Source organism: Acipenser ruthenus, chromosome 26 (assembly GCF_902713425.1).
Source record: "Acipenser ruthenus chromosome 26, fAciRut3.2 maternal haplotype, whole genome shotgun sequence".
In the NCBI taxonomy this organism is placed as follows: domain Eukaryota; kingdom Metazoa; phylum Chordata; class Actinopteri; order Acipenseriformes; family Acipenseridae; genus Acipenser; species Acipenser ruthenus.
In genome coordinates, this window is record NC_081214.1 from 6,271,093 (window position 1) to 6,287,717 (window position 16,625).

At 39.2% G+C, this 16,625-nt stretch overlaps 1 protein-coding gene across 1 annotated transcript; it reads left to right on the top strand.

Annotated features, from left to right (window-relative positions):
* The first annotated feature begins 1,934 nt into the window (after positions 1-1,934).
* Positions 1,935-16,411, top strand: LOC117430789 (14-3-3 protein gamma-B). The gene is made up of 2 exons (XM_034051267.3): positions 1,935-2,175; positions 12,596-16,411. The coding sequence occupies exons 1-2, from the start codon at positions 2,089-2,091 to the stop codon at positions 13,250-13,252; spliced, it is 744 nt and encodes a 247-aa protein (XP_033907158.1). The 5' UTR covers positions 1,935-2,088; the 3' UTR covers positions 13,253-16,411.
* The last annotated feature ends 214 nt before the right edge of the window (positions 16,412-16,625 follow it).

Here is a 16,625-nt window from a genome sequence, read left to right on the forward strand (position 1 = left end):
TCACCCATAACTGAGAGCACTAGAGTGTACTTCTAGCTTAAAGAAACTGGTCACAGCAAACTGAGAAACACTACCTTTGTGTGAAATTTCATTTTAAAAAATGGAATAATGCATGCTATTTTAGGATCTATTGAAAACTAGTACACACATATGGAGGGTCCTCACAACTGTAGACTACATTAACCTATAGATTATATATTTGTAAGAGGACAAGGTTCTATAAAATGGGAATTTTGCCTAGACAGACAAAAATGAAATAATTATTCAGGAAGTTCTTTCTTGAAATCCAATAGCTAGTGCTATTGTCCCTTAACGTCACGAGCACTAGATTTACACAAAACAAATGTATCAGATTTGTTTTATTGGGTTAACGTTGCAGGAATAAGCTGCTAGCGTTGAAGGTTTCATGGGTTTGGAATGTACCCATCCATCCTCCCTTCTCACAAAGAAAATCCCTTCACCCGTTCTACTGTCCGTAATAACTGTGCTGACATTGGTTATTATAGATGTCCAATTGAATGAAAACAGTGCAGCACTGATAATGCTGGAAGTGATAAGACTGTCTACGGGAAATTAAGAGCCAGTGGTTTTAAGCCAAGTACAGAATGGGGTATGCTTAGGATCAGGCTCAGTATAATAAGAGATGTGTCATTCTGGGTGAAGGAACAACTCATTCATATATTTTCTACAACAGTCTGAACTATGCAGGTCATCACAAAGATGATTCAATTTCATGACTATAAAAGCAAGGAGTTATGCTAAGCTTAGAATGGGCGGGCAAAATATAGAAACAGCTGTGATTTAAATCATGTCCTTTTGTGTAAACGGACTGTCCCTCACATGACTGATTCATTTGTCCTGCAGATTGAAGCTCTGGCATGTACTGTATTGGGCAATACATAAAAGCTGCATCTCCCAGGTTATTTTCAGTCCCACTGGGCAAGGCAGCAGATCTGACTGCTTTGATAACAGAGCTGATTGTTTTAATACAGAGCTGGTTGTAGGTTGATAGTTGCCTTTTATTTTTTGTGAGTCACAGTCTCAACAGTGGGTTATTCGAAAGATCAGAATTCGCTGCAGATTTTCAGCCTCAAGTTTACTGCAGGAAGGCAGTAATCACATTGCAGAACTGTAAGGTCAGATCAGGGCTGCCATGGCTGCTCATAGAGTTACACCTTCTTATGAGCCTCATTTTTTTTTTTTTTTGTCCAGAATGGAATTTTGAATAGAATGGAATTTTAATCTCCAGAAACTCTACACAGACAGGCACAATCTATGCATGTTGTGAGAAAGAGCAGGGCCATGTCCTGTTTTTATGGCATTTTATAAAAAATACTGTACAAACTGTACAATGTAGCAAATATGTCCATGAAAACAACATGCAATACACAACTTGGATATTGTTGATTTTGTCAGCATTGTTCAGCATTAGATACGTTCCACCAAACGGGTTTACTACATGGTATATCTGTTAGTCATAGTAAATTGTAGTACTGTACTGCAGCACAGAATATTGCACTACATCCAGATAACAATTCCAATCACTAACGGTGTTTCTCAAGAAAACAAAAAAAAAATGGTGCAACGCCTTTTTATATAATTAATAGTGCAGTTCCAAATGTCACTACAACAGCACAGACAACTTCATTTTAGAAGTGTTCTAGAATATCTTTCTTTGCATCTAATGCCTATGTAATATGGGAAATGTAGTTCTCTAAATTGGGCGTTTCCTCGCTTGTCTTTGAGAGAAAACTCTATTTTAGGAAAACAACTCCATCTCCCAGTCGCCACTCGTGCAGAAAACTGGACAGTAGACTCCTCTGATTCGCTACACTGTTTCCATGCAGGTAGGCCTGGTTTCCCTTATAAGGGTTGTTACGTCACGCCCAGGCGACACGCCTTCTTTCAGCCTGGGTGACGTAACCGCGGGGTAGTGTGAGGGGGGGTCGAGAAGGGTGTCCCGTCGGCAAGCGCAGACAGCAGGGAGCAGCTGCACCGAGCAGATCGCATTGCAATTTCACTGCATTGGGAGCGACATTTGAACATTTTCTCCAAAATTTTACAAAAGCGTCATCAAGAGAAATAAAAATGGTAGACCGCGAGCAGCTGGTGCAGAAAGCCAGGCTGGCCGAACAAGCAGAACGATATGATGACATGGCAGCTGCAATGAAAGCGGTACGTTTCTTCTTCAGATGATCGTTTCTTTTTCAAATGATCGTTTCTTTTAATTTGTGGGGCTGTATAGGTATCCATCTGTGAAATCTCCATGTATCTATTGGTATCACTTATTCTAATTAAACTGTGCATAGGGCATGCAAGGTGCATGTCAAAACCTTATTGTACTGACGTAAAAAAAAAAAAGCTAAGGCATGTTGTATTTAAATATTTGGTGTTTTTTTGTTTGTTTGTTTTTTGTAAAATATCCTTCCTGTCATATTATGGGTCATATTATCAAACCGCTAATACAATATTGGCAAACACACAATACCACCTCCTGCATCTGTATGTGTTGCCCATGAATTTAGGTCAGGCAAATATATGACAGTGTCGTGGGTGGTAATTAGAGTAATGTAGTATTAAGAAAACTTTCATTTGTTGAAAGAAAAAAAAAAAAAAAAAAAAAAACAGGCGTCCAGTGGATTCAAAGATAACGGGAAAGGTGCCCGATTGCGGACTCGGTATTTGATCTTGGGGCGGTGCCTTCTGGTGCTCCGCTTCTTTTCATTATTCAGCATTTTTTTAATACCGAATAATCGATGGTCGGCGTCCAGTCTGCCGTACTACCGCTATTCCATCAAAGCATTGACTGCATGTGCAATTTCATTTAAAATAATATTTTAATAAAAAAAATTGTAACGTAGAGTCATGAATTAACATAATGCTATGACACTCGCACACACACATCGCTTCTATATAACGAATCGTTGATTTTTGTTGCAGCTGCACTAGTATTAATATACGCAATAACATATATTGTGCCCCCCCACCTAGAGTTTTCATTTACGAAATGACATTTTGCAGATTTATAACAGTCTATTCTCATTATTAATATTATTATAATGAATTATGCTACAGCGCAAAAACGAGGATCCAGATGATCTGGAGATCTCACTATATGCTGTTTTGTCTTTTTTAATACATCAGATTCTTAAAAAAAAACATCGTTTACACATTTCATTTGCATGGGTTGCAATATTAAGAAGGAGGACGTTGTCTCTGATCTTACACAGTGGAAACGTGGGAGGCAGCAGAAACCCTTCCAGAAGGTTCTGCGTTGTCGTATTGCAGAGAAAGGCTTGGTTCAGTATATTATCAGACAGAATCACGTTTGGTTCCTGCTGTCATCTCAGTTCTTCGCCGCTGGTGTGTTTGGGGGGGCTGGGGGAGGGAGTTACCTTCCCGAATGGAACACGAAGGCTCTTTCACAGGAGGCGTGTCGTCGCAGTCTGTGCCAGGATGCAGATGTGACTGTAGTGTATTGCACCATTCCTCCTCCACGCCAGCCCGTATTTCTTTTTCTCTTGAAATGGTCTTAGCCATTAATAACATGTGACATTCTCTTTGTGGTTGTGCAGCAGGATTTGGAACTTGAGTGCGACAGGAATGTCAATGGAAATAATTAAACATTGCATGCAGTGGTGTGGTTATTCTATAAACCCCTTTAAAGGTCCTTGCCACTGGTGGAATAATAACACACCATGTACTGGAATTTGCACACAAAAGAAGTATGCCAGCTTAGTTCAAGCAATGCATTGTGAGCATCTGAAAACAGAGCAGACTGGTAGGACTACAATTAGATGATCTTACCTTTTAAAGGCAGCAGGGCCTAGTGTACCGACATTAGTAGCAGAGTTGGCAAGTACAGAAATGGTGAGACATTTATCATTATATATATATATATATATATATATATATATAATCAAAAGAAGTGCTGACTATAAGGCACTTTGTACTCTAAAGAATGTCTGCACAAAGTCATGTGTGTGTGTGTGTATATATATATATATATATATATATATATATATATATATATATATATATATATATATATATATATATATGAGGAGGAGTATAATGAGGAGTTTTAATGTCTTGACAAAAATCTTAAACAGCCTCGCCCTGCTGTAGATATGTGGAGCATAGAAAGTGGCAATTGGGTCAAGGAGTTGCCCTTTCATAGTGTCACTGTGCTTGCATTCGAGAAACAGGGATTACAGTAGAATGCTTATGAGAGGAACTGGAAATTCTCGTGTACTGGGGAGTCTGTCATCCTGAAATCAAATGCACAGTCATCGTTGCACACTGATTGTAGGGTGTTGCATGTTGCTGACTGGCTCTCTGATTTCCAATGCAGACTGCTCTCTGCACCTGAGGGTAAAGAAAACCGAAAGGTAGTTAGCTAGCTTCATGGGCTTTATTGCAGCAGTGTCATGGAGAGTCGGTTTCCTTTCTGAAAGGGATCTACGTTGTACTCCTTTTAATAATCTATCATGGCTGTTCTGTATGATTCTCTGTTATTGTGTAGGTTTAGATCAGGGTTATTATGTATTCCAGCAAAAGTGCTTCTGTGAAGACTCTGCAAAGTGAGTGAGGTGGGGAATGACACCAGTATTGCACAGGATTAAATCCAAAATGTTTCACATATGGGGTTCAGTGCACAGCGCAACACTAATATGCTTCCCTGTCTTCTATATTGAATCATATAAAAAAACATGATATATTAAAAAAAAAGTGAGAAATTACTTAATTGCAATATATAGACAATTTGCCTTTAAGGAGAACTATAGGACAGTGTACATTCCTTGAGTGAGCAAGTGTGTTGATTTCATTTTACATGGGTACATAGGAAACTGGGGCCGGGCTGATTCTCTGAGCTATTCCTCATTGACCTGCGCAGTGGCAGCACAGCGACCCTTTGGGTATCATAATGGATTCTGGGTGTGTCCAAACCCTCGCCCACTCAGTGGGACTGTGGGGATTCCCCTGCACTTCTAATCCCAGCCACTTGTGCCACAGTCAGCAGTATAGAACACATGCACTACACAGTACAGTACAGGGTCATGTAGGCTACATTGACTTAAGCCCTAACCAGCCATTTGAAATATGAAGTCAATTATTAGGTTACTTGTACATCGACCTGGCAGGTCACTGCCTAAGCAAGTGGGTGTGTTTTGCACAACTAAGACCAGTATTCAGAAGTTTTATTATCTAAATAGGACTCAAGCAGTTACAAAGGTACACGGTAAGAAGATGAAGCTCCAATGCAACTTGGGAAGACCGTTCGAGGATATCGAAGCCCATTCTATCACGGAGCTAAAACATGCAGACAGTGACCCAGGACAAGGCTCACTAAAGCAAAATTGTTAATTGAAAAGGCAGTTATTTTTAAACCTTTTTAAGCAGAGTTGAATATGTTATTTTTTGAATATAATTATAAAGTGAATTTAGTTTAATTGTCTTAAATGTTAATGTAGTAACAGTATTTTTTTGGAGCACAATGGGGATTTTGAATGTAAACAGTCAGAGGTAGGTGGATTCAAATGAGATCTAAATTCCATTAACAGCCTGTCGTCAACGATCTTATTCATACAAATCTGCCTGCTGGCAACACCTCCCATCACTGCACAAAGTCAAAGGTCACCTGTACGCATCCCGATTCTGTACTGTAGAATTGCTATTGACGAGTTAATCAGCCAATCTCCAACATTTCCCTGACAGTATAATATATCCACAGCCTTCATCTTTAGCCAGCATCATTTTTTTTAAAGCAGATTTTAAAACCCAGCTTTCTGGTTCTTTGCATTGGCTGCTCAATAGGTAACTTCCACCATTGGTGCGGGTTGGACAGCTCGAGTTCCCATTTGAAACCGGTTTGATCTCGATCTGCTGTTGATGGAAATAAACAAGGCTGATTTCAAACCACTTTCAAGCCAGTCCCAGTGACAGATGGAAACGTAGCTTTAGTCACTACAAACCCAAACCCACCAAAACAGATGATTTTGCTGTTGTAATTGCCCTTGTTATATATCACAGTACAACTCTTTGTGAATCTACAATTAGAGGAATTTGTTTTTAACTTCCATAGAGCTGGCAAGGCTGCTGTCCACCAGTAATCCTGAGCAATCACAATACAGAGCACATTGGGGTTTTAACAAGATGAGGATCTCTGATTCAATCTGAGCACAATGAATGAAAGAAAGTACATCAGCTTGGTCAGTGGACACTGGGTTTTGTTCAATGCATGAAGGCTTTTGTTTGTGCCTTCTGAAGCTTCACTTCCGAAGCACTAAGCACTAAGAGTCAGCCCTAAGAGCTCACTGCAGTTTCGTTCCTCTTAACAGCCTGAAGGTATGGCTAAGGCTTGGCTAAGTCACTTATTCATGCTTGAAAGCACCTGATGATGTCATTCTGATGTCATCTTGGTTTGCAAGCTGTCTGTAATAACCTAATTACAGCGCTGGATAAGTAGGTTACCCACGCTTACTGTAATGATGTCATCCCAGTTAGTAATAAGCCAAGTGTTATCTCAACCTGCCACTATAAATCTTCCATAGGACGCTGCAGGGTTTTGCATGTTTCAAACCATGCCTTTATTAGGAGCTCTGGGATCCGAAATGGTTTGTGCACCCCGTCAAATGAACATTGCCATATCTATCATACCTTCGAGGATTCTCAAAGCCAGTAACAGCATTCAACCTCTTTCATCTCAACTAACTGAAAGTGATCTGTTTGTTCAGAGAATCACATTATTACTTTCAAATTGCTCCTATGAAACCACTAGAAATAATTACGCTTGCTTATATAATGTACACCTGTGATTGAATTTGTTTATGAAGGCTATATCTTGGGAACCCCTCCTCTGAATGTGTCTGTGTTATTAATATTATGTGGTTAAGAGGTGCCGTCAGCAAACAATGGCTTTTGCAATAATTCCCTTTGACCTACCCATTTTAAATAAAAGGTTCACTCAGTAGCACAGTAACTCTTAAGATAATCGGATATTCCATGTTGACTATATTTTTCTGAGAATTCAACAAGTCCGGGACAATTCAACAAATAAAGAGCACTGAGCCCTTTCACAAAGCTCTAACCCCTTACTTAAAGACTGGGAGACATGTATCCAGATCGACGACGCAGCGCTGAATTGGCAGGTAAAGTAGCGCTCGCCGCGGCACAAACTTTACCCCATCCCGAATGTATTAACTGGCCCAAAATGAATGATTTAAATGTGAAAATTCTGCTTCGCCTGTGTTCTGAAACCCTCAAAATGGGCTACGGCAGCACAGATTGACAGCCTATATATGGTGTTAAATATCTGTTTTTGCAGGGTAGTCTTTTTAATCTGTGTTTTGCAGCAAGCTGGTGTTCTTGGGATTGACGGCAATGAAAACTTGTTTTATCGAGCACTCCTGTCTTTTAGCTGGGTGCTTTTTTTCCTTCTCTTCTTTCAAAGAGATAACATCAAGGGATGACCAGGAGCTAGAGAAAAAAAAAACTTGAATGCAGCAAAATTGCAGCAACAGGGGAAAAAAACCACAGCAATAATGTGTGCCTTGAATTTGCATTTTTGCCCATTCGCTCTGTTAATTGAATGCACTTTTCATTGATGTTTTTTCTGATTGAATTTGAGTGTGCTTGGAATGTATAAAAACCACAACCCCCATGTCTCTGTCATCCTCTCGGATCGCTCCTTGTGCACGAGATGCCCTCCAGTTCTTTATAGGAAGAGGCCCTGTTCTCCCAGGCTTGTAAGTGACCTTCTGTTTTCTAAAACAACTATATTGTATGAGGGACCAGGGCAGTCATTTTGGTTTTTTTAATGCCCCTTGAGCTATAACGTGCTTTTATGTGCTTTATTTTTAGAAGCTGCTGCAACTGAGAAGTAACAGCTGCTTAAGGTTATATAACATTAAAAACAGTTTGAAGTCTGCTAAGTCCCAATCTTGTTGAATCCCAAGTAGCTCAGCACTGCACACACCTTCAGTATACTGTACTGGTTTCAATGTGGCCACTGGAACTGGACATTTCAAGTCAATGTGAACAGCTGGACCTTCCTTGCAATAGCATTGTAGACCCTGAGGTTTATTCCACTGCTCTGTATGGTGGTGGATCTAAATGCTATTGTCTAAATCTTTTAAGGAGAGCACGCTGTGAAACCCGAAATCACTATCAGTGTGTGTCTGGAGTCTCTCTGGGGTATTTTTTACCTTTTAAAGAAAGTAAAATGGCAGGCTTGATCCTATTTTAATTTTTAAACAGTCTTAGTATTTAGATCCGCCAGCGTTTTGGATCAATAGCATTGACCCCCTTTGTCGGTCTGTGTGGATTGAGTAACTCCACCCACACCCCCTCCCCCTCCCTCACTCTCCGCCAGTGATAAATACAGTATCACAAGATTATCTGTTTCCATGGAAACTACGGAATTGCACATTATGAATTTCTTCCTTGACTCCTTAAGGGAACATAGAAAGATCCCAAATGGATAACAATTAAATGTCAAAAATATATCTTAAAAGCAACACTTTTCATATATTCGAATTTATGCCACCAAATGTATAACTTTCCCGGAGGCCTGTTTGTTATAGCCGCAACCGCCCTGACATAAACACTGCAATTAATGTTTTTTTCATGACGCATCCTCATACATCCCTTCCCCTTCACAAAACACGTTGCTTCAGAGTGCATCTGCATGACTTCTTTTTGAAAACAGACAATCACCAGCTAATGGTTAAGCAAACATGTTCTTGATGTTATTGACACTGGGGTGAAACCCAGAACCACGGTCTTGTCTCTTGATTCTCTCTGGCTGACAGATTGAGGGAGTCTGAGGGGATGAGAGCGGTTTAGCTGAGATCAGAGACTTGATCTCCAGAGGATCCCGGGCTGCACAATCCTGCACTCAGATTGTGTTTGTGACGTGTTGCATGTAAATAAATAATGAGCCGAGCTTCAAGACGTACCAGCTTTAACTGTAGTTTAATAGCATCCCTCGCATGCCTGAGGTAAAGCCTGGGGTGCTCCAGTCTCTGTGCTCCCCTTATTCTCTCCCGCTGGGGGGGCGCATGTAATATGCAGCTTGTCCAGATTTGATGAAACTTGCATTCTTTAATTATTGCCTCTACACATGCAGGCATCTGTCTGTTTGTCGGTTCAACTCTCTGTATACAGCAGTTTGCAAATGTATTAGAACACCTCAAGATTTGTCATTTGTATCCTTTTATATACCTACCTGCATGAAAACCTCTGGGTGTGAGAATTTTTTCGGTCAGTAATCGTGTGAAAATGTTAGACCACTTTGTGCTTTATTTAGGCGTCTTAAACAACGTGCATTTTAGTGTTCCTTTTCTCTTACTGTTTTCAATTAAAGTCATCAATTAAATTAGACAAGCACTAATTTGTCTATTTTGACAATTTTCCAAGATGTTCAGTTTGAGTGGCTTTATTTCATATGCACAACAAATCAAAACTACATCTTAGCATGTATCTATCTATTCCTGCTTATCCAATTGGGAAGAAGCTAATAGCAAGTTATCAGGGGGTATGTAGAGTAGCCTGTCCATCTGTCTATACGTTACTTTTTTACAGAATGTAGGTCCTGGTGCTCTAGTTCTCTTGCTGCCTGGCTCTTGTATATTCCAAAGCCCTGCTCTCTTTAGAAGGTATTTAGCATAATTAATAGAATGAATAGAATAATGCCTTCTCTACTTCAGACATAATTAGCTGAGATAATGAGTGAGTTTAACAAATTCTGGCTATAGGTTCAGTCAGTGAGACTATATACAACTATGGCCATTAGCATCACCCTATAGAATTAACTCATTTTGCTTCATAAAGTCAAATGAAACCTGCTGAATAATGTTACCTTAACATATTGAATTACATACCGCTTTGTAGTTTTTCACATACTTAATGAAAAAATGACAACAATTAGAAAATGTGACATTTCAAAATCTAACATTGAACTGCTGTACCACTATTATGGCTCCCGGTATACGTTTGCGATATTTGCTGTCTCATAATTGCTCATTGAAATGTGTTATACAGTGAATGTTCAAAGTGGTGACAGGGTATTCCACAGAAACCCAATTGGAATAACATTATAAGAGGGTATTAAAGCCATTGAAAGGCATTACACAGCTGCTGCTTAATGAAAGCAGCATCCCCACAAGGATAAAGCAAGACTATAATGCAAATTGAATGTAAGAACTATGCAAGGGTGATTAGGATAGGGGAATATTTCATGGATGCCTTGCACAAAAAATGCCAGATGGAAGATTCATGGATAACAGAAGGAATTTGCAAGATTTTGAAGTACAAGTTTGTGCAAGATGTGCATGAAATCCATCCTTATCCTTGAAACATACTGGCATGTTATGGTCGTCGGGGTCTTGCGTGATCCTAGTGTTTTTTGATATCGATGAGGTGTCTTGGTGAATCCTCCCTGGAACTATCTGTCTGTTTCAGTGGCAGTATAGGCTTGGATATCCTCCATGTCCTGGTACATTATCACCATATCTTTCTATATATTTAGCTGACAACTAAAAACGATGTTAAGAATGGTGTTGAAAGCAGTGAAAAAGACCAGGTTGTCTTGCTGTGATAAAACCCTTATTTTACCATCAGTGAAAAGTATCATCAGTGTGGGATATGGCACTGTTATACATGGGACTGCCATTGTGATACCATCATATAAAGACGATGCCACTACATTACCATTCGACCAGTGGTTTGTACCATTGCAGCTTAGGGTTGTCACCTCTGAGGTACAAAAAAACTGGGACATCCAAACAATTTCATGCAAAGTATGAAACAACAAACATCAGATTGTATGATGTCACCAATGCCAAACCGTCTGTATTATACATGTAGTATTCAGCAAGCTTTAACAGAACACTACCAGTTCAACTTCCTGATAGTGGAGGTACCGGCTGACACTTCTGGATGGCCTTTATCACTAAAATATATATATAACTATGTAATTATGTGATTACGAAACAATTGTATAGGGATGTAATAAGATACTACATAACGAACCCCCTCCCCTGTAATCATGGCCTTTTATTTACTGGTTTTAATTATGAGCGACTGTGTAAAGTTAACATGCATCAGTACTGAAATACATTAAACAGACAGTCTACAGTTGCACTGCCACAGTATTAACATGAACATCTCTTATCCAATATAAAGCCATGGATTTCTTTACTGTAGTTTTTACTAAACCTGGGAATGTTTCACTGACAATTGGTACAAACTGAAAAGAATGTTTTTTTGGGGTTTTTTGGGGTTTTTTTTTTGTATGGTACACCACAGCAGACTTGGAAGGGAAACGCTGCGTAGTGAATGGAATATGTCATTAGAATATCGAGAGGTGCATAACCAGAGGATACACTTAGCAGCACGAAAGACGGAATGCCCACAGTATGCGGTTAGCAGAAATAATTGCACAGGCTTTCAATTGTTTGAATATTTCAGGTCATGAGAGCGTATGTGTTACTTCTAACTAGAATTCAAGAAAACACTTCATTTTAAGTGGTACACATTAACACATTAACTGTTTACTGACTGAAAATTCTACCCTTTTCAGGTCCGCCTGACATGACTTGACTGTAGGTGGATATTTGCACTGATACAAGCCCTAAAGTATGACGCTAAAGGTCTAAAGATTTATTTATTTATTTTTTTAGTCACAGATTTTTTATTTTCCTACAGAAATGTCTTCAAGTTTAATTTAGTGATTTCCTAAATTTTACCCAAAATTGTTTGATGGGTGCACATGTTTATCTGCTCGTTCTTTATTAGAATCGGTTTGAAGAAGTTTATTGTCCGAGATCTTCCTCTCCTTCTGTCATTCAATCACAACTTCTGTAAATATATATATATATATATATATATATATATATATATATATATATATATATATATATATATACATATTTTGGGTTGGTAAGCATTCTTGGTTATGTAGCGAGATTTAGTATGGTTTCCAGTAATTTATGCTCTTTGAAGCCATGGTATACAGTAATTGAAACCATAGCTACTATGGTTTCAATTACTTTGTATCTGTATATGTTTCATAAATTCATCCCTGGAGTTTATCCTATGGATGTTTCACAACAGTAAATATTTAGTTAATTTCTTTTTTTGAACATTTTGGGCGATTTTTTAATATGATTTCAGGTAAACTTTGTACTTTTGATTTGCTGAATCTCCCAGCAGAAAGCAAAAAAAATATATTGCTTCAGGTTTATTGACCGACTAACTGTGTTTTGGTTGATTGTCTGAAGTCTGATGAAGGCTTTTATGCTAATTTGAAAAACAATACCACTCTTGTCACCGAGTGTATGCAATACTGTCATCGATCTTAATTCGATCTGAATTATGATGGGCCGTCTGCAAGGGGTTAACTACTGTGTAGGTACAGCAGTATTACTATTGTGACTAACATGAAAAGCCTTGCACTTGCATTGTACTTTAATGTTTTACTATACTAATTGTAATAAACCGGATGGCAATCTAGATCTGATATTGACTAGGCCACCTTCCCGAATCATCTCTGAATACCTGACCCTAATCTCGAGTGTCTCGTTTCTCGCAGGTGACGGAGCTGAACGAGGCCCTTTCCAATGAAGAGAGGAACCTGCTCTCTGTGGCCTACAAGAACGTGGTGGGGGCCAGACGTTCATCCTGGAGAGTGGTCAGCAGCATCGAGCAGAAGACCTCCGCCGACGGCAACGAGAAGAAGGTTGAGATGGTGCGGGCTTACCGCGAGAAGATCGAGAAGGAGCTGGAGACGGTGTGCCAGGACGTGCTCAACCTGCTGGACAACTTCCTGATCAAGAACTGCAGCGAGACGCAGCACGAGAGCAAGGTCTTCTACCTGAAGATGAAGGGAGACTACTACCGCTACCTGGCCGAGGTGGCGACGGGGGAGAAGCGGGCGACGGTGGTGGAGTCCTCGGAGAAGGCTTACAGCGAGGCACACGAGATCAGCAAGGAGCACATGCAGCCCACCCACCCCATCCGCCTGGGCCTCGCCTTGAATTACTCTGTTTTCTACTACGAGATCCAGAACGCACCCGAGCAAGCCTGCCACCTGGCCAAAACCGCCTTCGACGACGCCATTGCCGAGCTAGACACCCTCAACGAAGACTCCTACAAGGACTCAACGCTCATCATGCAGCTCCTGCGAGACAACTTGACACTCTGGACAAGCGACCAGCAGGATGACGACGCCGGAGAGACCAACAACTAGGCTGGTGGACTTGGCAGCCGCAGCCAACGCTACTACCGCAGTCTTTTGTTTTTCCATGAAAAAAAAAAAAGTGAAGGGAACCGATTCCGAGTGGTAACCTCTTCTTGATTGCCTCTTGACATTTGCCAAAACACCACTTGCAGAAATTCAGAGTGGCTGTTGCTGGGTTCGGATGGCAGCCTCACACTGGCGTATGGACTGTTCTGTAGTACAAAACAAATAAGTGGAGCTGCTTATTTAAACAAAAACAAAAAAGCTAGGGAAAAATGTTACAACTTGAATGTGAACGCCTCACAAAAAAAAAAAAAAAGTTTGTAAAGGTTCCAGTAAGTGCGTGGGAGGCCAAAAATTTTCCTTTTCAAATTAAAATCAATTTTTTTTTTTTTTAAATTGGAATTTTAAAAATGTTCAGAATGTTTTAATTAAAAATTAATAACTTTAGTCATGTTTTCTAATGGGAAGTAACCGTGGAATAAAACACGCTTAATTCCCTTTCATGCAATGTTAACATGAAGGTAGGGATCAATTATAGAAGATTGTCTTGGCCAATTAAAACTTTTCCTGTTCTACCAAACCTCTTTATTGAGTTTTTAAAATAATATGGATTTAAAATCACTGATATTCACTCCCACCCTGATTTTAAAACGTTATCCTACCTAATAAGAGATTTCCGAGCTCGTTTAAAAGTATTAACTGGAACCTTACACTCGTTTTGGCTAAAGGCATTATTAAAGGCAGGCTATTCAAAGTGTAAAATGGGAACTGATCTTAAAGCAGCTTTTTTTGTTTTTATTTTTTTATTTTAAAAGAAATGCACTTGCCTATGATACTGTTTCTCCAGTGTAATACGATTACTCCATTAATCTCAATGATACAATATTTTGCATGCTGGTGACGTATTTATATACAGTAGCTTGAATTTATTAACTTATGCTGTAGGTGTTATGTATTCCTATGAGAAAGAAAACTAGTCTTCAGACAAACTGATTTATTTATTTTTAATTTGCTAAAGTACGCTATACTGAATAGTGATCGTTAACAATTCATTGACCTGTTATTGATGTTGCTATAGTGACATGCAATTCTATACATGATTTGTTAAACAAAAAGAAAAAAACACCAGTGTTAGCTTAATCTTACTGTCTGGTGTTTGTCATGGTGAAATTATTATAATTAATAAGTGTATGTTGTTCTAGAATGAATCTTTCCGTTTTGTGTTTTATTTTTTTTTGTCATGTTATGCAGTGAACAGTTTACGGTTTGAGCAGTGGTTAATTTTTCACTCCGTGTTTCTGTAAGGAATTATTTCACGCACGGACCATTTTTTATCCTCAGTGATGGAATATCTTGAGTCATACGTAGCGGTCGCACGTGAGCAAAACGACCTGTTCCACTGCACAGTTTCACTGCTGTTTTGGTGTTATGTGGCAATGTCACTAATTCCTTTGAAAACGTGGTAGTTTAGTGCTGTAAAATCAGCTCCATACAGAAGTTCCAACAAAACTATTTTTTTTCTCCCTCAATACATTTAAAGAAGAATATGTATATAAAATACACTAGCTTTAAGTGGAAACTGGATGTAGAGAAAGTTCACAGTGAGTAAAATAAAAATAACTGTAATTGAGATTCAGTTGACCTGGAGAGGAGACCTGTGTTGTCTCAAATCTAGTTTACTTTATGTACATATTCTGCTTATCCTGTTAAAATGCATTAAAAAAGAAAACCTTTCCTTGTAAAATAAAAGATTACATTAGAGAACATCAGGGAAACAACCCAACAGCGACGACAAAGACCATTATTTTTGTATATTTATCTATTTATTTAATTATTTATTTATTTATTCTTATTAAAGCCAAGGATCTTGTCCTGAAATGCAAAGCCCAAAACATAAACCGTTGTTGCATTTATTGTGTATTGCCAATTTTTTCACCTAGCTTACCCTAAAACTTAAAATGAGCGATTTATTTCCCATGCTGCATTCTGTTCATTTCCGCGTTGTAATGCCACCAGGAAACACCTCACTTAGATGAATCATCTCGTTTCCAAGAGCATCCTGGGTACAGAACAGGGCAACAAAACTTACAAGATACAAAAAACACACAGACAAGAATACAGCACCATACAGGCCTCACATGTAACAGCTGAGAGAAGCTGTAAAATCAAGAAACAGCTATCTGGAAGCTTTGGACCACTAACTCCAATCAGACGTGAACAAGGTCCAGTCAAATTAGTACAGGGCGCTGAACGATACAATGTCCAACCTACTGTAGGCTTAGGAAAAAAGACTGCAGAAGATGGCAACAGTAATCTGTTTATAGTAAATGGACCATAGTATGATATACCACGGTCAAATACAGTATCACTATAACTGCTAAACAAGGCCTTGAGTCAGTAGCAGTTTTTTAGGACAATTCTAACAATGCATTTGTGCGCCCAGTCGTGTGGCATTGACAGCTTAGAAGCATGTGCATCTAGGATTGGACTTTCATTCTTTCTGTGAGCTCATGCAACCCGTAGATAATCACCTGCCCATAGGCTTGATCTAGCTGCGATTTGATTGGAGATCCATGGTGACCTGGTGGGAGGAGCAGTGATCTGCATAGACCAGACAAAATGTAGCGGAAAAGCATTGCCCTTCAAAACTGCCAGTTTCTAAAGTAGTTCTGTACTGCCAGTAAAATAATATTACTTGAAAGCCAAGGTTTTACATTTCTTTTGTATTATTTATAAAACACATAACATGACGTCAAATGGTTTACAAAACTGTGCTTTTTTTCTCTCATTGCTGTTGATTAAGATTAAGAAAATAAAATGCACACTAAAACAGGTAAAGGAATTTTGTGGCAGTTTACAATTATATGCATGTCCTGCTGCACCATTGTTGAAACATATTTAGTTAACCTGGGAGACAGTGGGACTGTTGGGGAGGCACAATGTGAGCCTAAATGAGCCAAGCCAGATTTCCTGTGACTTCACCGGCTGTGTCTGGGGCTGGGGATGCTCTTGGGTAAATGTAAGATGGGTGTGGGGGAGGGGGGAGCTACAATCAGCAGGTGAGAAAGAATTGTTGATCAAATATTATTGCAAAAGCATGTATACATTTTCGGAGAGTTGGTTGCCTTCTATTGCTCATTAAAGTTATTGGTTTCTTAACATAAACATACATTTTTAATTGTCATTTATTTCATATTATTATCCCGACTGGTGTGTGTGTGTGTTCGTGCGTGCTCGTGCGTATGTGTGTGAACAGCCCCCTCGTAACCTGTCTTGTTGTGTGCTTTTGCCCTGTTGTCATTAATGTGCTAACCAGCCCCCTCTTTCTTGTATATACAATACAGTAAGTTGTGTATTATAACATCTTTTCTAGGTGGTT